The sequence below is a fragment of the Camelus dromedarius genome, chromosome 7 (genome assembly GCF_036321535.1).
Source record: "Camelus dromedarius isolate mCamDro1 chromosome 7, mCamDro1.pat, whole genome shotgun sequence".
Lineage (NCBI taxonomy): Eukaryota > Metazoa > Chordata > Mammalia > Artiodactyla > Camelidae > Camelus > Camelus dromedarius.
In genome coordinates, this window is record NC_087442.1 from 7,611,584 (window position 1) to 7,639,280 (window position 27,697).

Below are 27,697 nucleotides of genomic sequence, written 5' to 3' on the forward strand. Positions count from 1 at the left end.
ATCTCATATGGTATTTTTCTTTCTCTTTCTGGCTTACTTCACTTAGAATGACATTCTCCAGGAGCATTCATGTTGCTGCAAATGGCGTTATGTTGTCAGTTTTTATGGCTGAGTAGTATTCCATTGTATAAATATACCACCTCTTCTTTATCCAGTCATCCACTGATGGACATTTAGGCTGTTTCCATGTCTTGGCTATTGTAAATAGTGCTGCTATGAACATTGAGGTGCAGGTGTCATCCTGAAGTAGGGTTCCTTCTGGATATATGCCCAGGAGCGGGATTCCTGGGTCATACGGTAATTCTATTCATAGACTTTTGAGGAATCTCCATACTGTTTTCCACAGTGGCTGCACCAAACTGCATTCCCACCAGCAGTGTAGGAGGGTTCCCCTTTCTAAACAGCCTCTCCAGCATTTGTCATTTGTGGATTTTTGAATGACGGCCATTCTGACTGGTGTGAGGTGATACCTCAATGTACTTTTGATCTGCATTTCTCTGATAATTAGTGATATTGAGCATTTTTTCATGTGCTTATTGATCATTTGTATGTCTTCCTTGGAGAATTGCTCGTTTAGGTCTTTAGCCCATTTTTGGATTGGGTTGTTTATTTTTTTCTTATTAAGTCATATGAGCTACTTATATATTCTGGAGATCAAGCCTTTGTCAGTTTCATTTGCAAAAATTTTCTCCCATTCCGTAGGTTGTCTTTTTGTTTTACTTATGGTTTCCTTTGCTGTGCAGAAGCTTGTAAGTTTCATTAGGTCCCATTTGTTTATTCTTGCTTTTATTTCTTCTAGGAGAAAATTTTTGAGATGTATGTCAGATAATGTTTTGCCTATGTTTTCCTCTAGGAGGTTTATTGTATCTTCTTATGTTTAAGTCTTTAATCCATTTTGAGTTGATTTTTGTGTGTGGTGTAAGGGAGTGTTCTAGCTTCATTGTTTTACATGCTGCTGTCCAGTTTTCCCAACACCATTTGCTGAAGAGACTGTCTCTATTCCAATGTATATTCTTGCCTCCTTTGTCAAAGATGAGTTGACCAAAAGTTTGTGGGTTCATTTCTGGGCTCTCTATTCTGTTCCATTGGTCTATATGTCTGTTTTGGTACCAATACCATGCTGTCTTGATGACTGTAGCTCTATAGTATTGTCTGAAGTCTGGGAGAGTTATTCCTCCAGCCTCTTTCTTTCTCTTCAGTAATGCTTTGGCAATTCTAGGTCTTTGATGGTTCCATATAAATTTTATTATGATTTTTTCTAGTTCTGTGAAATATGTCCTGGGTAATTTGATAGGGATTGCATTAAATCTGTAGATTGCCTTGGGCAGTGTGACCATTTTAACAATATTGATTCTTCCAATCCAAGAGCATGGGATATCTTTCCATTTTTTAAAGTCTTCTTTAATTTCCTTCATCAGTGGCTTATAGTTTTCTGTGTATAATTCCTTCACCTCCTTGGTTAGATATATTCCTAGGTATTTGACTACTTTGGGTGCTATTTTAAAGGGGATTGTTTCTTTACTTTCTTTTTCTGTTGATTCATCATTAGTGTAAAGAAATGCGACTGATTTTTGAATGTTAATCTTGTAACCTGCTACCTTGCTACCTTGATTCTTCAATCAGCTCTAGCAGTTTTTGTGTGGACTTTTAGGGTTTTCTATATATAGTAGCATGTCGTCGGCATATAGTGACACTTTTATCTCTTCTTTTCCAATTTGGATCCCTTTTATTTCTCTCTCTTGTCTGATTGCTGTGGCTAGGACTTCCAAGACTATGCTGAATAGGAGTGGTGAGAGTGAGCATCCTTGTCTTGTTCCAGATTTTAGTGGGAAGCTCAAATCCGCTCTTTTAAAATATTGCTGGAATATTTCTTCCATGGAAAACACTTCACTAAAATTTTTGATGGGCCATCGCAGATGAAATGATACGACCTAGAGCATCACTAAGAAGGCTGGGTTGAATTGCTTTACATTGGGAAGATGAGAGGAATGTGGCTATGGTGGAACAGCTGGAGGAGGCAGAGCAAGAGTCCCAGAGACATGATGACGAGTCAAGGCTTATCTTGATGAGGCTCTGAAGAAGAGGGAGACTGAACCACAAACCTGGTGTCTGAGCATTAGTACAGACACACACACACAGACCCACACAAGGCCAGGGACAGATTTTATTTGCTTAAGTTTCTTTAGAAAGCAGTGGCATCTGTTACCTAGTTCTATATTGCTGTGTTCTGATATAAATCCTTTCTAAATGTGAATCCTTCTCTCATAATTCCTTAAACCCGTCAGCTCCCAATATAAGTATATTCAAGAGAAACTGGTACAGGCTGTGGTTTTTTGGCCTTAGAGTAAATTTTTAAAAATCTTTCTTTAAATAGCTTAATTTATCTCTTGCTTTTTCTCTCATCTAAAATAAGATACTAAGTTTATCAGGTGGTTACTGTACTCTTAAATCAGACCATGCCATCTGAACTACCTTAACTGCTTTAATCAACAATTTTCTTTAAATTATAGATATTTTCTTTAGATATGGCCATTACCTATAAATATGAAATTCAAAAAAGAACATAAAAGTATACATGAAATGGAGCAAACAATTTTGGGCAATTTACATTGCACCCTCGTGTCCTGTACTCTTGGCAAGATGGTACGACTCCCGCTTTCACGACAAAGTCTGATAAATTCCCTGGAGTTCCACCTTAGAGCAGAACCGGAGGTAGGTTAGGTACAAATCAAAGGCTGACAGCCTAAGCATGTGGGAGATCTCCGTATCAGATCTGTTGGTCCAGCAGCTCCTCTGAGCTCTCAAGGGCTCCTAGCTGGCTAGATTCTCCACTGGGAATCTCATAATTCTCAAAAGAGTGATCCACTGATAGGTACGGTTAATATGATGACATTTCTCAGGGCATCTGAAACTTGAGATGGGCTATCCACCCATATTTTAGGATACAGAACAGACAGGCTGAATCACCTGACACTAGAGATGCCATTTCCCCCAACAATGTGCTTTATCTGTTTCTGCATTTATGCTTGCTTATGTTTTATTTGATCATTTCTAATAAATCTAGTTATCCTCAAAAGAGTGTAATTCATTTCCACGTGAAAAGAGACTTTGGCATATACTTAATTTCCATCTCTGGTTGAAGACAGGCACAGTATATTTGCTTCCAAGCAGAAACCAAAGCCATGGGTTTGCATGGGGCTGCCGTATGCGAAGGGCATAGTACTGAACTAGCCTATTTTGTTTCAGGTTAGAGAGAGATTTTCTGGGGATTTGTTTACTGAGTTCACGTTAATAAAACAAGTGCTGAAAATGCATACAGAGCACAGCTCTTATTTCAAGCCGAGGCTGTCCGGGGTCCTGCAGAAGACTAGCTGACAGCAGATCACTCCTCTAGAGCTGTTCTAATACTGCAGCTGCTACCCAGATGTGGTTACTTAAATTTAAATTAGTTAAAATTAAACAAAATTTAAAATCTAGTTTTCAGGCCCACTAGCTACATTTCAAGAGCTCAATGGCTACACATAGCTGGTGTCTCCTCTATTGGATGCGGCAAATATAGACTATTTCCTCCATCACAGAAAGTTCTACTGGATAGCCTTGCTCTAAATACTATAGAGAACAGAAAATGAGAGAAAGCAAATGTTTATTTTTACAGCTAAAGAGTTTGGAGGTACTGGCTCTATAATGATCAACATGGATGCAATTTTTATCTCTTTTGATCAGCTCCCAGGCCACATCAGATTTAAATTCCATTATTTTTGGGATCTCTTTCTTTCCCTACAACTGCTTTTTTACTCTCTATCCCGTAAAGTCCTACCACTTGTTTCCCACTGAATAGAATTCACTGAGGGAAAAAGAAAAACTCAACAGCTGGAGAACATGTGGACGGTAGGATTCTGAGATGACCCCAAGATTCCCCGTGTCTGGTACAAACGACTGTGTAATTCCCTTCCCTTGAGCAGGACCTGTGACTGTGGTAAACTCACTCCTTCAGTTAGCTCATGTTATATGGCAATTGGGGGGGGTGGTCCACAGAGGTAAGTAAGGTCCTATATGGTTCAGGGATCCACTGGAGAAACAGGCCAGGAAGATATATATGAATTAAGAGACTTATTTCAAGGAATTGGCTTATGTGATAAGGGGTCTGGCGAGGCAATATTTATGCCAATATTTTTCATCTTGACTCTTCTCCCACTACTGAGGTTTACACTCTACTCAAATTCAGTTTCTCAGTAAGAAAATTAAGAGTCTGTAAGAACACAGGCACTTACTAGTCTTTAATTGGGATTGATCACAGCAAGGATTTAGGAAACCCAGAGTCTCCTATAATGTTTAAATAAATGTATAAAATCCAATAGGTCGGAAGTTCTTCCCAGACATATCTGTAAGGCAAAAACAACTTCAACATGATATGCTTTTCAGGTTTAAAGTAAGGGAAGCTCGTTCACAAGGCGACCTTAGGTGACCATGCGCACCGAGAGGCAGAGGCCTGAGGTATTACCTGGACTGTCTTACTCCAGTTTTGGCAACCAGCAGTGGGATTTTGAATTTTCTGCTCTCTTGGCTGTACTGGCAGCAGAACTAAATGGAATACTTTAGGCCGGGCAACGATCTGCTAAAAGATACAGTCTACAGACATCTTTAGTTGAGCTTAAAGAATGGTTCTGGACCAGTGAGAGGAATTTTTTTCTGTCCTCTATTCATATAATAGGTCGATGTGACCTTTGTTGCTTTCGAGTATTTGCATGCCAAGCTCCACCTGCAGATGGCAAGTTTTTGTTCCTTGAATCTCTGAATTCACTTAAATATGCTCCTTCACAAAACTACCTTTCCCACCTGAATGTTGCTTTGGAGGTTGGAAAGTTGACGGACATGAAAAAAAAAAAAAAAATAGGGGTCAAGATTATCATAACTTCTCCATTTTCTTGAAGGCTCCTGACTTCGATATCCACTAAAACCTAAATGAAATCAAAACTGTAGTTACTCTAATCAGTCCCACCTTTGAAAAAATCAGCTGAAAAATGAGTACCTACTTTGTGCAAGGTACATTCTTGATTGCTGAGAAGAAACAGTTTATGTCTTCAAGAAACTGGTGATGGACTTGAAGAACATACTAATAAAGCATTGTTAAGTCCTCATGAAATGTAACTCCTCATGAAATTATATGATAAGGGGCAAAATTAACATAAAAGTGATATAAGGGAGGAGATTTTTCCATGTGACCCACCCACTGTGGGTTCCATTCAGTGTCTGACAGTAACCAGCTAGTCTGCAATCAATAAATTGCACGTATATGCATGACTGGGACATTGCACTGTACACCAGAAATTGACACATTGTAATTGACTGTAATTCAATTAAAAAACAAAACAAACAAATAATAAATTGCAGCCACCCTGGACTTACCTAGAGCTGAAGTAAGAGTTGGATAAGATTGTCTTAAGTTGTATGTAACAGTTACCCTTCCTCAAAATTCTTTAATAGTTGAAACTAAAAGCTTCATACTTAGACCACAAGTTTGTCTTCAGTTGGATCTCATCATTAGCCAATATATTTCTTGGCTTAGAACACAAAATGTTCTCTATGTAAAGACTCAAATGGCTGTCTTTCATTTTAAATTACTACATATAAGACATTTTCTATTAAACTCTTCAATTAATACTTACAATATTAAAAATATATATTTTCATATTCACCTGACAAAAAAGGAAATTGATTTTAGAAAAAGACTGATGACTTGTTCAAGATATAAGAGCTAATAAAAAAGCTGCTGGGATTTGGGCAAGACTGGGTGTGACAGCAGGTTCCCATTCCTTTTGTGGCTTTAAATCCAATCTCACTTGTAAGTTTTTCTATAGGAAGCAGAAATTAAAAGAAAAAAATCACATGGGGCAGATTTATTCAATTACAGAGATATCCAAAGGTTCAGTATTTGATTTTTCCATTTGGGCAGATTAAACACTTCCACAGTCTCCCTTTAAAGGGATCTGAGCTCTGGAAATTACGCAAAGTTGATGCGGGATTTTAAAAGTTGTAGTTTTTCAAATTTTTGGTTTTCTAGATTAAAATAAGTCACTTGGATTTTAACAATTTCTAAGAAAGGATCTGTTAGATAAAGATACATTGAAGATGGAGAGAATAACTTCCCATTCACTGCAGGCCTTTCTCTCTCATGTCTCTTTCTTTGGAGATATTTTGGCATTTAATAGGTTCCTCTATGATTCACTGAATATTTTGTAACTTTTTAGGGGGAAATACACAGTAAGCACTGTTGCCTGGAGAGGAGCAAGAGGCTAGGAGAGGAAAGGTGGTGCGTGTGCATTCAAGAGAATCCAAGCAACACTCACCTTCCGTGAGGGATGCCCGCCAAGCACAGGGAAATGTCAGGTCTACAGAGAAGAGCGTGGTCGGTCAGAGAACTCTTCCACATCATTTAGCAGCTGAGATGCTACCCTTTTAACAACAAATGGCCTCTTGTTACGAGGTGGAGAGGTTTTTATGGTAGGAAATGGATTGCATAGCAGTCTACTGTGTATGTGTGCGTGTGTGTGTATTTTTTTTCCTTTTTTATAAGGGGTAGAATAATTTTATGAACTACTTGTCATGAGAATTCTGATGGATCAGTTCGGTTGACACTGGAATTTTAATAATTCTTTGTTAATACTCACTCAACACATCATTACCGACAACTCTCCAAAATTAAAAATTAAAATGACACATTACATAGCACGTGGATGGTCATTTTAATCATTTCAAGTCAGCATTTCAATATAGAGAATATTAGTTCTGCTACTTTAACAACGTCATTTCAAAAGGCAAAAGCGTTATATTTAAAACCACTAATGAACATTGCTAAAGATTGAGAACAGTGTTATGAGCAAACATATATTTCTCATTAATTTTAATGCTTTCTTCCCTTTTTCTTTCCAGCTATCACTCCTCCATCTTCACATCTTTCTTTGTTGACAGTGACTGTGATTTGCTCAACTTGCAAATCCTGACTCTATTCATCATCAAAACGATCATACAAACACTTTGAGAAATCAAAATTGTGATTCCGTAACGGTAGTTCTCATCATGATTTTGATGACACTGACATACTGAACTTCAGGTGGTTTTTTCAGATATGCCTGTTTTTAGTTCCTTTTGGCCCACTAAACGTTACTTGCTAGATTTTTCTGCCTTCCTTTCCTGATCCGCATGTGATTTAATTCATTATTTTAAAAGGGAGCTTAATCATGAATATGCTCTCTTTCCCTGGGCTCAGTACACCCCTTCACAGTTCCACTGGGCTTACAACAGTCCTTCTCATTTTCCAGAAAAACTGAGATTTTTACTGGCTCTTCATCCTTAACTAAGTGTCAGTAAAACTCCCCTGATTGTAAAGGAGTCCGACTGTTTCCTATACCTGTGGTTGCATAAGTCTCCTCTTGTGTAAACTGCTGAGCAATTACTTATTCCTGATAAACCTTCTATACCTTTGAGAGACAAAATAGGGGAATCATTCTTTCAAAAATATTTCAAGAGAATCTACTGCATGCAAGGAAGAATGCTCAGATGGTTCAGATCCAACACCCACCTGCTGAATGGATTCTAACAGAAAAGAAAACACCCATGTACCTTTGATAAAATACAACAGGAGAGACGAGTCTAAGGACTCAGATAAGATTCTCTATGGTTCTGCCACTAGTTGTGGCCCCAGGAGGACCACTTTATCTCATCCTGGGGGCTCAGGGTGTCACCCGCAAGAGGCTGCCACCTCAAAACATGTTCTGGCGTCCTGACTCCTGTTTCCTGCTTTTGCTCAGCATTAATCATGCCAGAGAACCTCTCTTCTAAATACTGGAAATTATATTTTGATATGAAGGTAGTTTCTATTAGAAAACAATTACTACTCCGTATGAGCATTAGGGCCTCATTTTTGATGCTTAATTAATGTTAAAGGCATGTTTTCTGATGAGTTTGAAAACAGATGGTGGATAATAAAATTCACATTGGAGCTGAGACCATGAGAAATAGATGAACAGCTACTAAATCATCGTAAGTGCGACCAAAGAGAGTGAGGGAACGTGAACAACAGCTACAGTCATCATACAGCTGATACGTGTGACAGCGGACCTGAAGCCAGCCGTTGTGTTCAGACCTTGATATTTATTAGCTGGTTTAATCCCTGTGACAAATCTATGGCGTCAGCATTGTTACTCCTATTTTGAGGTGGCAGAAATGGGGATGTGGAAAGCTTAAGCAACCCTCCCAAACCACCCATTAAGCAGGCATCAAACTTACTTTAGATTTAAACCCAAAGAGTCATTTCTTTTCATTGTACTATATTGTTTATCATAAAAGATAATGTTACACTTCAAAATATGGTTAACCCAAATAATCACTATATATGCATAGTGTTTTCAAATCTAAAAAGTGATGCTGTGAAGCAAATTCTGTTCAGATGAATTCTGAATATGTTGATGGCACACACGATCACCCGTGGCTCTCGGCCATATTAGAGATTGATGAAAACACAAATTATTTAATTTTAAAATTGATTAAAGCAGAAAACAAGGAATCATTTTGATTAAGATAAACTTTCACCCTTTCTGATCTAAAAGAATAGGTTTTTAAATTGTTTTCTCATTATGAACAGCGTATTTATTCTTCAAGGTATTACTAATCTAAGCATTCTATATGCTATTCAGAGATATATCTTGAAATATAAATCACAACAGTATAGAGCTATTACACTGATTTTTTGTATATCATTTAAAATATAAACTTCAGGTACTTTTAATGGTATTATTCATTTTATACATATCATAAAGAAGTGTCTGAATTATATTATAAACACCTGTTTACAGAATAAACCAGTTTATTCAGGTAGCTTTATATTTTCCTTCAAGCACAATAACTGGTTGCTCTTCTGGAGAAAAGATTTCTAGGTGGAACATCCACAAGCTCCCAATGGCTTCAAGGGCCCCGGACTGCTGGAGAGGTGACAGTCACTGAGCTTGGGAGAGGAGGGGCGTGGACAGGGGGACAGTAAGTGTCAGGGCCAGCCTCACACTTGGACAGACAAGTGTGTACACACAATGACACAGAGTAAGAACCTAAAATGGGACAACAGCCAGATCAACTAAGTAAATTCCCCCAAGAACATCAAGATGGGAGCTTGACGTTAAAACTGTTAACAAAGGAATGAGAACTTTCATACACAGCTGAATTTGTTAGTGGCGATTCAAAGCTTGCATACATTTGAAAACTATATTCTGATTATTTGAATGCTGATAATTTTTGAACGTTAGTAGTAGATCTATAGGATGTTAGTAATCCAGACAAGTATGGAAACAAAAGTGAAAGTTATCCATGACGCCACAGCGCAGAAATAAAGATGGTGAATATTTTGACGTATTTTCATACTTTTTTAAACCAACTTATAAGGTAAAGAGATACTGCTTTGTATAAACAATTTTATATATTCTGCTTTTCTTTAATACCATTTCATGACCATTTCTGTTGTCATTAAAAATACTTTAAGTTTTTTGCAATGACTGTACAACATATCCAATCATTTTTTCTTTCCTCTACAACTTTCAAATGACTACTTTCAGGAAAAATTTTATTCTAGGTGTATTGTGCTTTACTGAGGCACAGAGAAATCTAATTTTTCTTTTCCAGTTGTCCTTTTGGAAGCATCGGGGAATAAGCAATCAATAAACAAACAAGTGAACAAACAAATATTTCATTACCTGGCTTTTACACGCACTGGTTGAGTAAACAAAAACTTACTTAGTTGTTAGTTCTTCATTTTCTCACTGGTGAGATGGAGACAATAATAGGTCCAGCTTTGCAGCAGGATTAAATACAGCACTTAGCACAGTGTCTGACAGGGTGTCAATGCTCAGTAAATGCTGGGTACTCGCATGCAAATCAAGATAATAATATCACCACTGTCTTCCTTGTGGATTTGTTATGCTCTGGTTTTTAAGCTGTTTAGGAGGTAATGAGCTTTCGTGGAAAGATTAAAATTTAGGTTGACGAATGTTTAACACACAGGTAAGTTACTCCAGTTCTTTAGACGTTGGTATTCTCATCTCCAGACTGAGAATAACACCACGTATATGGCAGGATTATGAGAACATGACAGATATAAGCCATAAACACTCAGAAAATGGTAGCTATCTCTCAGCTTCTAGATCCAATACTTCCTAGCAGGTATATTTCTGACTCAAACTAGTGACACTCAATCTAAACAAATGACAGTTTAGTTAACCAAATCACCCTCTTTTTCCTTAACTGAAAAGCAAGCATGGAAATAGTAATACACTGAATTTTGAAATGCGATCCCAGCGTATTACGGGGGAAAGATCACAACCAAGAGCATTCCTTGGTCTTTACTCTCACCCCCTCCCCTAAAAAGGCATCAAGTCTCCTCTTACCAAAAAATAATAATCAATTTTGCGGTCAAGATTATGGTGAAATAAATGAATCATCTGAACCAGATTGAAGCCTCCTGGAACTACGCGAACAGCTTTGATTTGGTCAGGCCAAGTGACAGCAATGGAAAATCAGCCAAACTAATTTAATAACATCACCCAGCAGAGAAACTGCTCCAACCTCTGTACAGAGCGTCCTTCCATACTCTCCACATATTGTGCCCCGCTATGCGCATCTCTGAATAAACATGATGAAGATGACACAGTGGTTTTATTCTCAAAATCCACAGGGCATTTACTTGTATCATATCCTTCCATTTCTTACCACAGGCCTATGAGATGGGGAGGAAGAAGCCGGTGTAGCATTCCATATGTACTGGAAAGATGTAACACGGATTACTGAAATCCATTCACCGGGTCACGTGCTATTATGTGGCCCACGTAAGTGTTATTAAAAGGGCAAAACCAGGCTTCCCTTCTTTCCTTAACCAGTAGGCATGCAGCCCTTTGAAAAGGAAGCTGAGAAATAGGACAAAGCTTCATTTTACTTATTTCTTCTCTTTTGAAGGAAATTAGCCTTCACACTGATTAAAGGTCAAGGTTTCTCAAATCTGAATGGAGTGTATGGAAACAATATAAATTTGTAGACTATTAGCAAGGCATGTTCTATAATATCCCTACTACTTTTAACTGTCTATTGGCAAAAGAGAAATGCGAAGGAATGACCGGATAAATCACATAAATCACACTCTAACTAAACTAGGTGGAGGATCCAGTCAATCTTATTTTGATCCCAAACTTAAATTCATCTTAAAGAAAACATAAAATTAGCCAAAAAAGAATATTCAACCTGATCCTAGATGAAAAGATGACAACAAATGACAAAAGGATGATGGATGGGCTGTTAAGCAAAACAAAACAGCATGTATTTTAGAAAATTAGAAGACATTTTGCATGATTCTCCACAAAGAGCACAGATAAAAGATATGAGAAATCAGGGGGTCATTCATCCTTGTAATATTTATGCCGATAAAGTGACACAGTTGTGTTTCCCCCTGGAGCACACACATAGGAGATTTATCTATATCAGCGCAGTGTAATACATGACTATTGCCCTTATCAGTCTAAAGTCTAAGGAAATCTTAGCATGTGGGACATGCTTTCTGCACACAGCAGGCACTTAAATACAGATTAAATGAAAATTAAACAGATTCTGACAATTTGTCTATTTTCTTTATTTCAAAGTGGCCAACAATATAATGAACCGATGACCAGGTGACAAGCACCATCTGTACGAGCAGTTCGCACCCGAGGGCAATTCTGCACTGCCCCCTCCCACCCCCAGGAGACAGTTCCTAATGTCTGGTGTCAATTCTGGGTGTCAGAACTGGGGGACACATGATGCACAACTCGCATCTAAGGGGCAGAAGACAGGGATGCTGCTTAAGGGTCTACAGTGAGCAGGACGTCCTCTTCCCCGCCACATCCAACAACGAATTATTTGGCCAAAAACATCAACAGTGTCAAAGATGGGAGACTTTGATCTATATTAATAGTCACTGTGGGCAAAGTACAAAATATGAATTGTTTTAAAACATTTATTGATTCTTTTATTTTAGGAAGAAGAAAGAAAAATAAGAAAATAAATGGAAAATAAAGAGAGAACAAGTGCCACAAAGCATTAAAGCAGGAGGCTATGAGGGGGCGCAGAGAGTATGGAAGGTCCGAGCGGCTCTGAGAGATGCAGGGATTCTATCATCATGCTGAGGAGTTTGGGGCCAGCTCTTGAATGAATCCACACTGTTGGCTGACAAAGGAGGAAACACAATGCATTCTCTAGACATCTTTTGATCTTAAATTGAGAGATTACTTTGTAGCATGGTTTTAAATGATTTTGTGTCACGTTTTACCTTAAACATTGTTAAAAAAAAAAAAAAGTTCATCTGAAGAATGAATGAAACCTTTCGTTCTGCTCTACCCCTCAAATATGCTGCAGGGCATCTCACTGGGTTTTGTTGTATTAATTACTGAACTTGCTTTTTGATTGCTGACACAACCATTAGTAAATACACTTTATTTGGGGTCAACTGAAAGTATCCCTGTAACGGGTGGACACAATATCTCTAAATTTGGAGTCGGGGTGAATCAGAGGGGCCATTAAACCCGTTGTGCTAAGAGTCAACAACTTACGAGATGAGCTCAGCCATGTTTTCACCTTATCCTTCGCAACACAGGAAAACCTTGTAAAATGATTTGAGGGAAAGAGCTATCTTTTCTGTGTAAACACAATGCCATAGGAAAGAGGACTCCTCTCCCAGATATTAAAACATCTGCATTTCAAAGGAAATGTAAGAAGACCCTTGCTCACTCTCTAGATTTCTTCTGTACAACACACACACACACAGCTGGCAGAACACATCTCAAGTAGCACAAACCACTAAATATAAACAACCTGATAAACAGGAGGCTGACTGCAGGGAAGGAAGAATGTTGCATGAGGTGTTGCGTGTTGTGGATTTGACTGAGGCTGGTAGTGAATACAGTCCATGTGGTGATATGTGGATCTCATGGTTAAATCACATTTACACAAAGATCTTATCCTGAGCCTAATTTTACCGATAATTTCAAGAGACAAGCAATCAAGAGACTTTGGTTTAAGGCCTAATATTATGTGTACACTGACATCTAAGAAAAACCAGGAGGGTCTGAAGTGACCTACCCCAGGTTCCCCACACACCCTGCTCCCAGGAGTAAGGTCTCCCAGACAAAACTCCTCCCTTATTGCAGGGACCAGGAGGCATTCCCACGTCTTCCTGAACATTTAGGTTGCGAAACATCTCCCTTCAACACTTCAGTGATTATCTAGCTTACAAGTCATTCTCCAGGGAGCTGTGACCATCAATCCAGAGAAGCTCAATGTGTTTCCTAAAAGCAACCTAATAGAGGGCTATCTTGCTCAAGACATTCCACAGATAAGGACTTTCCTCCTAGAAAAGATAATTCTTTGGGGCTGCTTGAGGGCGCAGTTATTGGAATATTTAAAGGGATTGGTCCAGGTCAACTGCCTTCTTAATCTCCTAGGATCATCATTCTCCCAGTAACTGGGAGTACAATGGAACGTGAGTCAAGTTGTCTAACTCCTCGCAGTCTGCCAGAACAAGAGGACGACTGAAAAGACTGATACAACACTGTTAGGAACATAACAAAATACTACATATATGCTCCAACCAGAATAAGAATATAAACAGTAAAACTGTGATAATTCTCTTCAAGTCTAGGTACGTTGGTAATAAGAATAAAATAATTAAATGTTCCTAGGTAATAGGAATAATATTATCAAATGGTTTTAAATGACTGATTTCTAATTTTTAAGTGATATATCCAAGTAATCTGGATTGCCGGAAATTTAAAAGTTAGCTTACTAAATGATTATTTTATTACGTTGTTACTTTTAATTCACGATGGTGATAATGGCCACCTTAAATATTTGCTCTTCTCTCCCTAGCTAAGCTAATTTAAATAGGTGATAATTAAGACTAACAACTCAAGAATAAAAGCTAATAAAAAAATCTTGGTATATATTTGAAGTGTTTTAAATTTTACTTCTTGCCTCATATTAAACAAGAATCATAAGTGAAATATTGATGGGCTCCATAACTGTAACTTTGACTTTAATACTCTCTGCAATCGCCTAAGATATATAAGGATTAACTTCTATGTCAAAAGGAGTTAAAATATCTCAGGAGCTGAGATTTCCTGAGGAAATACGCTGAGCTTGATAAACTTTCTGCACCAAAATGCAAAGAAAGCTTGAGCTGTGTTATCTGCAAGCTGCCCTTCAATGAGTGCATTTTGAAGATCAGTCTATTTAAATTTTCTCATTGGACATCTGGATGTGCAACCGTGTTGAGATATCTGTCTTGCTGAATAGCTCCTTCTACACGTCCTTATGGTGAAAGCTGTGAGATGATGTTTACAGACATTAGAATCTACAAATAAAATTTTCTGAGCTCATCACTACGATTACAAAAAATCCTTGAGTGCAGAGAAGAAGAAAAGAATAATTAACGAGAGGAGAGAGGCACCAGTTGTCAGAGAGGAAGTGATGCTCTGTTCTGCAGGATTTCTGGGTCTGCGATTAACTCACTTATACAAGTCACATAAACTTGTGGATTTCCGTTTCCTTATTAGTAAAACAAGGGATTGGGCTGAGAGGTCTCTTGGGAACTTTTTAGTTCCGTTCTTGGAGAATACACATACGGTTCTTTGTTTCAATCAAAAAGCCTTATTTGTAAACCATGCTGGAGCATATTATTTTTTATTATTTTATTCTCATCTTCAGCCAGTTACAAAATGACATGCTTTGTTTTAATACGTCTATTTTCCTTGGAAAATTATTTTACGAAAAGAATTTCGGACTAACATTTACATAAAAATATATTCTCTCTTACTTTACAGTAAAGTATATGATTATTCCTAATTCAGGGCTGCAAACATGAGTGTGATGTTTTTCTTTACTAATAATTTTAGTTTGTGCTACATCAACCTTGTTGATTTTCTATGTGAACGTTGACAATTTTTGAGGGTAAATTTAAAGCTAGATTTTGTAGTAAGCAATACAATGTAAATCTAATTCTAAATCACTGACCAATATTTTTCCGAAACATAAACTATCCGCCCCCTGTGACTGTCTTGCACCTAAGCAGAATGATAATTTGCCATGGTTTCCCACTGAATAGACTGAATAGTAACTATCTTCCAGGCAAATAAATTACAGAGGAAAAAAAATTAATTAAATGCTGATAACATGTATCTCTATAGACATGAAAAATGAGAATGCAATTCTTTGTTTGTCATATTGTAAATTTCCTTTCCATGCAAATGTCACTCTCAAATGTCAACCCAGGAAGGAGACCTACTGAGTATCTGACTTTTGAATCGTATAAAATGACAATACCTTATTATCTTTTTACACCTATCCTTTTAAATTTAGGTTGTTAAGATAGTAAAGACCAGGATGCAAATTGTCCAGGATATTTTCACCATCTGGAAAATACCAGACTGCTGCAAGAAGTATCAGCTGAGGCATTATCAGCACCAAGGTGAGCCCCAAGTAGATATATATATACAGAAATAGTCTGTTACAAAGTATTCCAATTCCAGTCTGAAGCACAGCCCACTTTTTAAAGAACTGGAGAACACTATGTGCTTGAGACTAAGTTCCAGTTGTCTTAATAACGGGCCATTCCTTGTTATAACATATCAAGTTTATTTTTATCTAACTGCATAAAAACTTAAGACCACAGCATGCTCTTGCATACATTACACACTAGCACAACAATTTTAATTACCCCTTTACTGTGTGTAACCTGACTTCAGTGGCTATTATATCTATTTTTATATTGATTTACTTTGATTTTCACATTAATCTTGATATAAAGTTCACATTTAATTAATAAGACTGTGGTATTTTCTCCTCTGATGCTAAGCTAAACAATTTATATGTGTAATCTATGAAGCGGCTCATGAAACTGTGCTGTAAGATCATATTAAACAGAAATAACACAAGGTCTAAAACTATTTAATTAGAAAAATAAATACTGAGTTCTTTTTTTTTACATGGCGCTGTTGGTACATTTATTAACATATTCTAGCAGTTATTTCAACATTCTGTAGGCCCCGAGAGCACCAATATGATGCAATAGAATCATATCCTTTTTCAACCAAGGGAAGAATCTATCCAACATCAAACAGGAGTCGGTTTTCATCGAGGGAATCGATTAAGTCTGTACGGTTTACATCTGACGTCACTTCAGTTCTGCAAACGTAACTGTGTGCAGGGGGTCTGCTAATGAGTGGAATTCCCAAAAATAAGATGACTGCCCTCTCCCTTCAATATCTTACAGTCTGCTATATTTTGGAATGTTTGATATTCCACTAGAAACGTTTACATAGTGGAGTAGGAGTAAAGGGAAAAAAAAGATGTGGTTCATTCTGGAAATTCAGAGGAGTCTTCTTGTTGGAAATTGCATCTCAATGGAATTTTGGAAAAGACAGATTGGTCAGGTGCTGAATAATGGAGAAGGCACTGCAACTGAAGAGGGCATCCTGGATGAGTAGATGTTATAGACGCAGGTCATACATTTGGAGGTTGGAATAGTTTGTCTTAGTGGAGCATAAAGCTCAACGTGGAAATGACAGGGTACAAGACGGTGGAGGTAAGAGCGAGGGCACTATGTTTCAAGCTAACAGTTTACACTTTATAGGCAATGTAGCATCACAAAGTGTTTTAAGCACATGTGTGATATGATCCAATTTGCATTAGATTTTAAATTAGCAAAATGATTTACAAATAGAATTCAATAAAGTGCTAATGGGATTGATGAATCTGTGTCATAATATATTGATCCCCCAGCAACATAAAAATCTCTTACTTCATATGTATGTGTGTGTATATGTATGCACATGTGTGTGATGAATACAGAATACAATAATACAAGTATTATGCAAAATACATTTAACATTAGACATCAGTAATATCTAATGCCAACAGGAAAACATAGGTTGACTTGCAGAAGTGTTTCTTATTTCTCTGCCCAGCTAAATGGATCTAAAAGGAAAGTCTTACCAATTTTAATGAATAAATCTTGCACTAAGTTGAGTAACGTTGTCCCCAATTTCATCACCACCCAGAAATTCAAAACGTGGCCTTATTTGGAAATAGAATTCTTACAGATGTAATTAGTTCCTTTAAGATGAGGTCATGCTGAGTTAGGGTGGATCCTAAATCCAATGACTGGTATCTTTGTAAGAAGGCCACGTGAAGGCAGAGGCAGACATTGGAATGATGCCACGGCACATCAAGGGACACCAGGAATTGTCAGCAGCCACCAGAAGCTAGAAGACAGGCCTGGGACAGTTCCTCCCTCCAAGCATCCAGAAGGAACTCATGCTGCTAACACCTTGATTTCAGACTTATGCTCTCCAAAACTGTGAGAGAATAAATCTCCGCTGTCTTAAACCACACAGTTGTTGGTATTTTGTTACAACAGCCCTAGAAACCTAATACATGTACACACGGTGGTAGCTCTTGCCCTGGAAGCTGGGCGCCATGGGCGTTAGTCTGGGTTCCCTAAAAGAGAGCATTCTCATTAGCACAGCATGAAAAGGACAAAATGCTGCCCTTCTTCTATTTGTATCTGGCATCTTCTGAGATGTGTTCCCCAAGTCTGGCACTTATTTTCCACCATGATTTGCACTGGGCAATATACATAGGCTTCATTAATTATTTATCCAAATCGAAGGCATCTATAAACATTACTTTGGCTGTGTGCATCCTGGTTCACCAAGGGGCTGACCTTACTCGTACGAAGGCTCTGGTTAAAAGTGAATTTAGTATTTGTCATCAGAAACGCTCATTGCTTTAATCAATACACCATGTTGGGCTTTTGTAAAGTGAATGTTTCAGGACTGCAGCCATAAATGATGTTTAAAGTTATTAAACTGAGACCTCTCCCTCCCACTTCACGAAGTCCCTTCGGTACAGAGTGAGAAGATTAGCATCAGTGCTCTGGGAGAAAGCTTACTGAGTCCAAAGACACGGGGAATGTCGTTAAGTTTTAAAAATAACAGCACGCACTTGTTTCAACTAAACTTGAGGGAACACCAAATGCAGAGAGCAGAATAATTTAAAATGAGTCTAAATTCACTGAAGCTGGAATTCATATTATCATCAAGGCAAGACAGGAAAACAAAACAGCAGAAGCCCTAAAGGCTTAAAAGCAGTGGCCTGGAACTGAACTTCTCCCTCCATTTGAAATACAGTGAACTTCCATTTTCAACCCTGAGAAGTAGCTAATTTCTCCAATGACAGAGTGACCATCGAAGGACTGACTGCACAGAAGAAAGATGACCAACACCAGGGGAATTACAGTCGGCACAGACTCCAGTAGAAGCAAGGTTCACATTGATATTTCTCCGTCTCTAGTTCTTCTGGCCAACTCTGAAGCAAAAGAAGTACAAATCCATCCCCCAACCTGCAGGTATAAGGCAGAGCTCAGATCAACCCCCTGAGGGGATTCCAAAAAGATGAGAGAATTCATTTCTCTTCCATGGGAGTGATCAAAGCCTGGCTTCTCCTTGCTGGGACCCTGGAATACACAAGGCTGCTACTCTCATGAGGACAAAACGTATCTGGACCACATTTCTCCACTCAAAGGTCCGTGATTTCCTTCCCATTGAAAACTCAAACGAAGCCCTTGAGACAATAGTTCACTAGGTTCAAAACAAACAAACAAAAAAAGCAGACCATCTTCTAAGGTTCCACTCCCACATGAACTCCACTACAGGTAAATTTAAATCACAGTAATTTTGGGAAAGCAGTCCACAACAAATATTTTAACTCATCTTTTTCTTATTGTAAACATGTATATGTTTCTTGGAAAAGACATAAGTGTATTTTGCATTCTTCACACATAGATATGTGAAAAATAACTGAATCTGGACATGGGCTTGGAAAATGGTCTGGTTAGGGGAATGACTAGGCACCAAATTTCTGACAATGAAGACAGCTTCCAGGATGACTAAATGACTGCTCTCTAAACATTATGCTGTACACCAGAAATTGACACAACATTGTAAACTGACTATATTTCAACTAAAAAAAAAAACAAACCCTCTGAATTAAAACAAACAAACAAATAAATAAATAATTGCTTTCCAATCTAGGGGCAAAAAAAGAACTCAGAGGCCATCATTTGAAAAATAAATGTTACAGGTTTTTTTTTTTAATAATAAAAGAATATGGGAGAAAAATAATAAGAAGCAGATGTTTTGGTTCTTATAATCTGCACCCTCCAATATGGTAACCAGCAGTCACACCACCTAATTGTAATTCAAATGAATCAAAATTTTAAAAAATTTAGTTCTCACTTGTCTTAGCTACATTTCTAGTGCTCAACAGCCACATGTGGGTAGTGGCTAGAGCAGATTTAGAATATTTACATATTTGTATAAAGTTAAATTGCAGAGCATTGCTCTAGAGCTATTTTTATGTTTTTTTTATTTTCTAAAATGATACTGATGCTTGTATCTGTTTCCTGTTGCTGCTATAACAAGTTACCACAAACTTGGTGGATTGAAAAAAACGGAAATTTGTTCTCTCACAGTTTTGGAGGCAGGAGTCCCAGATCAGTTTCATTCATTGCGCTGAAGCCAATGGGTCGGTCGGCTGGACCACAATCCCTCTGGAGGCTCCAGGGGAGGGTCTGTTCTGTTTCTCCTCCAGTTTCGAGTCAGCTCACATTCCTTGGCTTATAGCCTCATCACTCCAGGGCCATATCTCTGCCTCTGTGGTCATACTGCCCCCTCTTTCCTGTCTGTGAAATCCTCCGCCTACCTTTTATAAGGATGCATGGGTAATGCATGATAATCTCCATGTGTAAAGACCATTAACGTAATTACACCTGCAAACGTTTTGCCTTAAGAAGTAACTTTTACAGGTTCCAGGAATCATGACCTGATATCTCTGGGAGCCATTATCCAACTTACCACAACCCATTACACTGCTATTTTTCAACTTCTACCTTACTTTATGTTGCCAATTTATCATTTACTTTACCGGCATCTATTGGTATAAATGTTGATACAGTTTTCCAAAGTATATGATTTTTTTCCCCCAGAGAGGCTTATACACTAGAAAAGTCTAGCTTTCTATATAGCTTCACATATTTCTCCTTCCTGTCCTGTGATTGCCAAGGTCCAGGCTTGATGGAAAATCTCATAAGAGCACTAACTCAACATTTTACAAAGCTACTTGAAATGACTGTAGAACATGCTGTCATATTTTAAGCCAGACTTGAGTCAATGGACTATGAGCCTTTTGGCAAGCTGGTTTTACTCTTTATTGTGGATTCTAGAGTAACTGCATTGACAGTGTCAGTTTTCAAATGATTACTTTTAAAGAAAGTCGTCTCAAAAATAAGATGCTTGTTTAGCTATCATAATGAGAATGAGAAAAAAAAAAAAAAAAGACATGGTTGGCTGTAAAACCTACTCAAAATGATTAGAAAACAGATAAATAAAAGACAACCCAGTAGAAGCATGGGCAAGGTTCTTGAACAAACCCTTCAAAGAAAAAGGTATACAAATCACCAGTAAGCTGAACATCTTTAAAAATCGGGAAAATGTTCATTAAACCTAAACTGCAATTAAAGAATGGCTAAAACTTTCAAATCACTACTAAATGTCTGAATTCATAGAGCAACTAGGAAACTCCTGTACAGTGATTTTTGAGGATCTAAATTGATACAACCACTTTGTCATTATTAACAAAGTTAAACACACACATATCCTAACTCAGTATTGCCCCTTCCGAGGTCTACACCCATGAGAAATGTTTATAGCAGTTCTATTGAAATAGCCCAAAACTGGAAACAACTCAAATGTTCATCGACATGAGATGAATAAATAATTGCAGACTATAAACAACAGAGCAATAATACTCATGAAAATAAATGCCTCAAACAACATGGGTAATTCTCACAAATATTATTTTGAACAAAAGAAGTCAGAGGAGAAATAATGCATATTTTATAATTCTATGTATATGAGATTTTAAAAAAGAAAAACAATCTACTCTATGGGAATACAAATCAGGTGATTTTTTTACCTTTCACAAGTAGTAGTAACTGGGTGAGGACTCAATGGATGCTTCTGGGGTGTCATGTAATTGATTTCTCGACCTGGTGACAGTGACATGGGTGTCAACTTTCTTAGAATTAAAGAGCTAAAAAGCAAAACAGTGGTAGGGAGCTCTGGTTGTACCACCAGCACGTCTGGCTTCCTTTTCAGCTCCATCACTCAAGGGTGTGAGCCTTCGGGCAGACTTTAACCCTCATTATTAGTATCCTAATAAACACTCGTACTAGATTAATCACTCCACTTTGTTTCTCATACCATGTTTTTCTTTTTCACTGTGATATTACTAATACTTAGCATATTTTATGACCCATAAAATTACTCAAAAAATAATTATTAATAAAATAAATCACACACATCATGGTTTCCATGGAGAGTATTACTTATTTTTCATTTATGGAAACTTGAACACGCTCCTTAGAAATATATCATAGAGACAAAAACATCACGTATTGTCTTGGCCTTCCCATCATGATGCTGACAGCTAGAATGCATGTAAACACAAGCTTCTGTGCCTGTCAATACCCAGACCACAGAGGAGAAAGGACCCAAATTTATGCTAGGGTTCGTTTCTGGCTTCTCCTGAAACCTTCCTCCTCAAGATACACACTCTCCTGAAGAACTAAATCTGTCTGTCTCTCTACTCATTATATTTGCTATAATAAAGTGATGACCAAATAAAATAAACACCTATAAATGTTTTAAAATGCTCTCCTTGGCCCCTTTGTAGTAACTAGCTCAGCTTCCGCACAATGATTTGCCCACAGATAAATAAAATATGACTTGGTCATCATTACAGCTACTAAATCCATACAGAGGTGAAAGGTCTCTGTGTCTTTTATTATCAACTGCAAAACATTTGGCTAATTTTTAAAAGCTGGCCCAACAGGACATTCACGTTTGCTGATTACAGTGAAGCTTCTGTTTCTGTGGGCCTGTAGGAAGGGGGTAGGGGAGAGTCTAACAGGAAACTCCTTGCATGAAACTGATACCCTAATTCCTGGCCGGTCCACACCCAGTACCCCTCCTCCTCCAGCCAATGAGAACAGGAAGAAAAACTTCCTGGGAAGAGTGGGCTGTTTCACCAGAGAATTCATATTCCAAGGCCAGTGCTGGCAAATCATATGTTTGCAGACCGCATGTGTACTACCCAGGGGCTTCAAAGAGCCTCAAGTCATCTTTAAAGTTATGCTGTGTTAGTATTGCCTTCCTAGAAGCAAATAAGCAAAGATCAATCTTTCCAGAAGAAGCCACCATCAGCCTTGGCCTGAAAGATGTTCCACAGATAAAGTTTAGAAGAAACATGTCCCAGTCAAGATGGACGAGCATAAAGATAAGGATACGGATATACAGGCAAGAAGGCTAAGAAGAAGGAAGGAAGGAAAGAAGGAGGAGGAGGAAGAGGAGGAGAAACCAAGCCCCATCAGCAAAAATGAGCAGAAAAATGATAGAATTACAGTCCTAAAAATCCATATACTGGAATCATCACACACACACACACACAAACACAAATGTATTCAAGAAATACAAAAGAGTAATCTAAAACATGATTAAAGGAAAATAAGCTTTATAGGTAGGTGACCGAGTAAGTTCTTAAAAGGAAAAAAATAAAACAGAAAATAACAATTGACATTAAACCTCACTGGTTGGCTTTCAAATAGTAAAAGATAACAACTGAAGAGAAGTGGAAGGAAGTGCTTAAGAATGTTTTCAAAACCCATCACCAAGGGGCAAAAAGAGGGATAACAGTATAGGCTCCTACTTTTTCAATATTTCACAAGACTCCAAACAATTTAGTTAGTAAGCTTTGCTGTTTTAGGCTATTGCACAAACACCATTTCCCAAATTCTCTACTTAAGATACTCTTAAGGTATTCCTATATGTGTGTTTCTGTAAACAAGTAAATATGCTTTATAACATACAAACAACCTGTCTATGTTTGTAAAGAAAGAGATGGCAATTTAGCGTCAGAAAAGGCAACAAGTATCACATAATGCAAAGCAAGGAAGTCGCTAATTAAGTGAAGATGAGAAAGCCCCCCCCACCCCCAGCTTCCACGACGAGCGTCAGCAGGGCGGCACTCACAGTACGCGCAGCCGTAGACCTCGGCCCTGAGCCCGATGCGCCCCTCCGCGTTCCAGTCCAGGGGCACGATGCGCACGTAGCGGGCGACCACCGGGTGCTGCAGCTCGTGCCGGACCACACTGTCGGCGTTGACGTTGCCAGGAAATGCCTGGAGAAAGACACGGGAGTCCAGAATTAGGGGGAGCAAACACTTCAGACACAACCGTGTTCCCTATGACCTAAAATAAACTTAAACTTTCTGATCCAAAGGAGGGATTTTATATTCTCTAAACCATAAACAATTTGAAAAAAAAAAGCTTCTATACTTTATTTGAAAATACGTCCTGTTTTAAATAAGAACTTGGCCAAAGTTTCCATGGGTCCTTTCAATATGTAGAATTGCACACGTTAAACACACATACACAAATGGCATTCACCGGTGTAGCCAATAAACATTTACATTACAAGCTCTACTGTTTCACATTTAAATTACACAGTAAACACTTTTTCATAGACTCCAAGCATATTTCTTGCTTTTTTAAAAAAATCTTCTCTACATTACCTTCCCATGCCATTATTAGAAATCTGAATTTTTTCCAACATCAGTTTGATAAAAAGAGCAATTGAATGTGGGGTGCAGAGGCCAGGGTCTTCTACCTTTTATTAGCATAAACTTATCTGATGGGGTCAGAAACATGTTTATTTCATTGCCCTTATATATAGAAGATTCTGTCAAAAAAGTCATTTTCCAGGAATCTTTCATTTTGAAAGTTCGTATTTTCTCTCTCTATATTTTTTCAGCAGAGAACACATGGATGTTCTTTGAGCAGGGCCATCATTCAGCAGCAAACATGTATAAAATCTCTCTTGCATAGTAAGTACAAAGCAAGTTAATATGGGGGACACAAGGATTGGGAGAGGCACAGATACCGCACTCAGAGAGAATCTCATAACAACAATCTAATAATAGGAAAAGTGTCAGCATACAATTAAATCTGAGGAAGATTTAAAGTGAGAGGCCGTCATATTTTAGAATATGAGTTAAATGAGAAATGCATGTGTGTGCTGCTTCATACACGAACAGCTACAGTTTCACAGGCACATTCTAGCCGTCTCGATCTTTGAGAACTTGAGTTTTTGGAAAGCTAGATCCCCTTTGATATTTGTTTAAAGAATTTTTTAAACTCTGAAAGAATTTTAAAAACAGCACGACTTTTTTCATCACAAAAAGATACAACATATGCACCGTGTCGCATCACTGGTGTGTTGTATTCTTGACCTGAGGTTTTGAATTTGCTTCTATATAAAATCAGGAGTTGTTTTAATCTCTTAAAAACTTACCACAACTTTTCAAAGATGAAATTAATAAGAAGCAAATAAAGAGATAAATAAAAGGTACACAGTGGCTCTGAAACAGGAGGCTCTGGTTTAAATGCACACAAACATCAGAGAGAGAGGTTTGTGGTAAAAGGTCACTCCTCAGTCGCACTCCTGGCCTCCAGAACACAGAATGTGTAATGTAAAACCTAGTAGTATGGGAGGCATATGGAAGTATTTCCCCAGGACTTAAATATTTTATAGATTATTTGGATGGCCCCAGCTATCTGCACAACGGGTAATAACCTACAACATGTACAATTACATGCTTTGGAAATTAGGGTGCTCTTCAGTAATAATTTCTATTGTTTTCTCCCTGGTTTTTCTCAAGCTGGAGACTGTCATTGCCTTTTCCAAGCAGCTACACTCTTCTTCAGTCCCTCTTTGGACAAAACTATTCGAGCTTTAGATCTTAAGTTTTATCACTTAAATAAGACATCTTCTTTGCATCTTGCTGATGTTTGATCAAGAAAAATAACAAAAAAGATAGTAAAAAGACTTACTTTCCTTTTTAAGTATTTTTCTTGTCAGCTTTTATCTTTATAAATAAGCCACAAATTTAACTACTTTATTAAACCATGGTGGCATTTTAATATCACTATTGGTTTTTCTGGCATTAAAAGCAACAGCAGTGAGAATCTCTGACCAAAATCACCTGAAGTAAACCCTTGACTGCAGACAGCGTACTCTAAAATGTTGCTTTAAATAATATTCAACAAAAGCCAGCAAATGATTTTAAATTAAGAAACAACTATATGCTCAACATGATGGTAGGGGGTAGATGAATGTTAAAAACGGCAAGTAACTTTCTTGGAACCCTGTTTCTGAGACATCTGTAATGCTTCTCTTCTACTCTCAGCACATCACTTCTGATGCCAGGTGTGTGGGTCTTCGCACACGTCCAGTGATTCCACAATGTCCGTGGACCCAGCTGGGTGTCCCATCATTTAACTCAACTCTGACACTATCTACCTGGAGACAGAATCAGACCCCACAGGTGAAGGGCTCAGGCTCCCAAGACCATCCCAACTTCCGATGCCAATCTCAAGTCCACTCTGTCACCTATGATCCTGACAGACCATAAACTGGAGGATCCACAGCCCCCTCCTTGGGTTTAACCACTTCCCAGAGTGGCTCACAGGGCTCAGGAAAACAGTTTACCTACTAGATGACTGGTTTATTGGAGAGGATACAACTCAGGAACAGCCAGACGGAAGAGAGGCATGGAGCCAGGTGTGTGGGGAGGGGCAAGGGGCTTCCACGCCCTCTCCAGGTGTACCACCCTCCCAGCACCTCCACCTGTTCACCCAGCTTTCAGAATCCTAACTTCAAAGATTTTTATAGCAGCCACATTACACAGGCATGTTGATTAAATCATCAGCCATTGGTGACTGGACTCAATCTCTAGCCCCTCTCTCCTTCCCGGAGAACAGGCTGAGGCTAAAATTGCCAACTCTTTAATCCCATGGCAGGTTCCCCTACTAACAAACCCATCTTAGGGTCATCCAGGAGCTTTCCAAAATCACCCCAGAGACATAAACTCAGGTGTGGTTGAAAAGAACTTGTTATGAATAACAAAAGACACCCATTTCTGCTTTACTACAGTTATCACTTAGGAAATTCCAAGAGTTTCAGAAGCTGTCTGGAAGAAAGCATGGATAAGGATAAAGACTAAGATATATATTTCTTATTATAAATCATGCTATCACAGGCCTAAAATAAAATATGAAAAAAATATTGCAAAAGGCAGCAATGAAAAAAAAAAACCAGAAGTGCATGATGTAACTGGTAGTTCCAAGAAGACTGGAGCGCTATGAGATCTTTGTAATCAGGGAAACTACAGAAGGAGCTAGACCTCAGCTGTGTAAGAGGGCGGAATGGTGTTCAGGAGACAGAGAGGAAAGCAGGACACAGGAGAGAACAGGGTAAGCCTGGCAGAGAAGGAGCTCAGATCTTGGGTTAAAGACACCCAGAGTCTAGTTGTAGTTGTGCTGGAATTTTGGTCATTAGGGGTAACTTCTGAAGTCCTCAGTTTTTTTTTCATTCTTTCTCCGGATGTCTCTCCCCCAAAAAGATCTGACTAGCTTATCGGTAGAATCCATTTTAGAACGAAGACTGTGGACTCTGAAAACTAAGGTATACTCAGGAAGAGGTAATAAGGACGTAAGTCGGTTTGGGAGGAAGTGTTCGTATTGGAAAATCATGCGTGCCTTAACAGGTTCTGTGTGTCCAGGGGCAAAAGAAGCTAGCGTGCGTTCATTTTAATAGAGCCATATTCAGGAGATCCTGGATGGTGGGACATCATACTGGGACCAAAAAGACTAGCAACAAGGAATTGAGAGAGAATGCCCTGCGGTGGTACGGGAAAATAAGAAAATAAAGGACAGATATAATATTTCCAAAGAAAACAACATTTGGAGAGAAGGGAGTAAGAGAAAAGATATCAACCAACCTGTTCCAAGGTATTGACACACAGGCACTGGTGACGGAAAGAGGGAAGCAGGGATACAACGGCAGACATCCGTTCCTGCCCTCCTCGGCAACCTCCGCTCTTCGAATAACAGCATCTGGGTTTTCTTTACAATGTCACCCAGACGTCACTCCTAATCCACCTGATTCCTGAGAGGCAGGCGCCGCGCTCTGACACCACGGGTGGACGCCTAACTCGGTGAGACTCGAGTCCGGCACTTCTGCTGGAACGATTCATTCATACAGTCATTCATTGATCCAGCCACTCATACATTCACTCAGGGAATTCCTGAGAGCCCGCTAGGCACCAGATACTGTCCAAATCATTGCCGACACAGGTGTGAATGATGCAGAGTTTCCGTTCTCATGACATGAAATGACTAAAGTGCGTGGTACGGTGTACAAAGTGGGACCAATGATAAATCATCCACAATGAATACGTGTATTGCTTGTGCTGAGTTGCATATAAGTTGCTGCATATTATACACACACGTTTTATTGGACTTCACTTTATTGTGTTTTGCAGATACTGTTTTTTAAAAATTGAAAGTCTGAGGCAACACTGCCTGGAGTGAGTCTATTGGCACCATTTTTCCAACAGCATTGGCTCGCTCCGTGTCTCTGTGTCACATCTGGTCATTCCTGCAATACTTCAGCCCTGC

The 27,697-nt window shown here is 38.5% G+C and overlaps 1 protein-coding gene across 3 annotated transcripts in view; it reads right to left on the reverse strand.

Annotated features, from left to right (window-relative positions):
* The window catches only part of CNTNAP2 (contactin associated protein 2), a 1,833,097-nt gene that overhangs the window by 1,050,392 nt on the left and 755,008 nt on the right, over nt 1-27,697 (reverse strand). For all 3 annotated transcript variants that reach the window (XM_064487267.1, XM_064487269.1, XM_064487268.1), the window contains one exon: nt 23,211-23,358. In XM_064487267.1, coding sequence (XP_064343337.1) covers nt 23,211-23,358 — 148 coding nt within the window. The remainder of the gene's footprint in view (nt 1-23,210; nt 23,359-27,697) is intronic.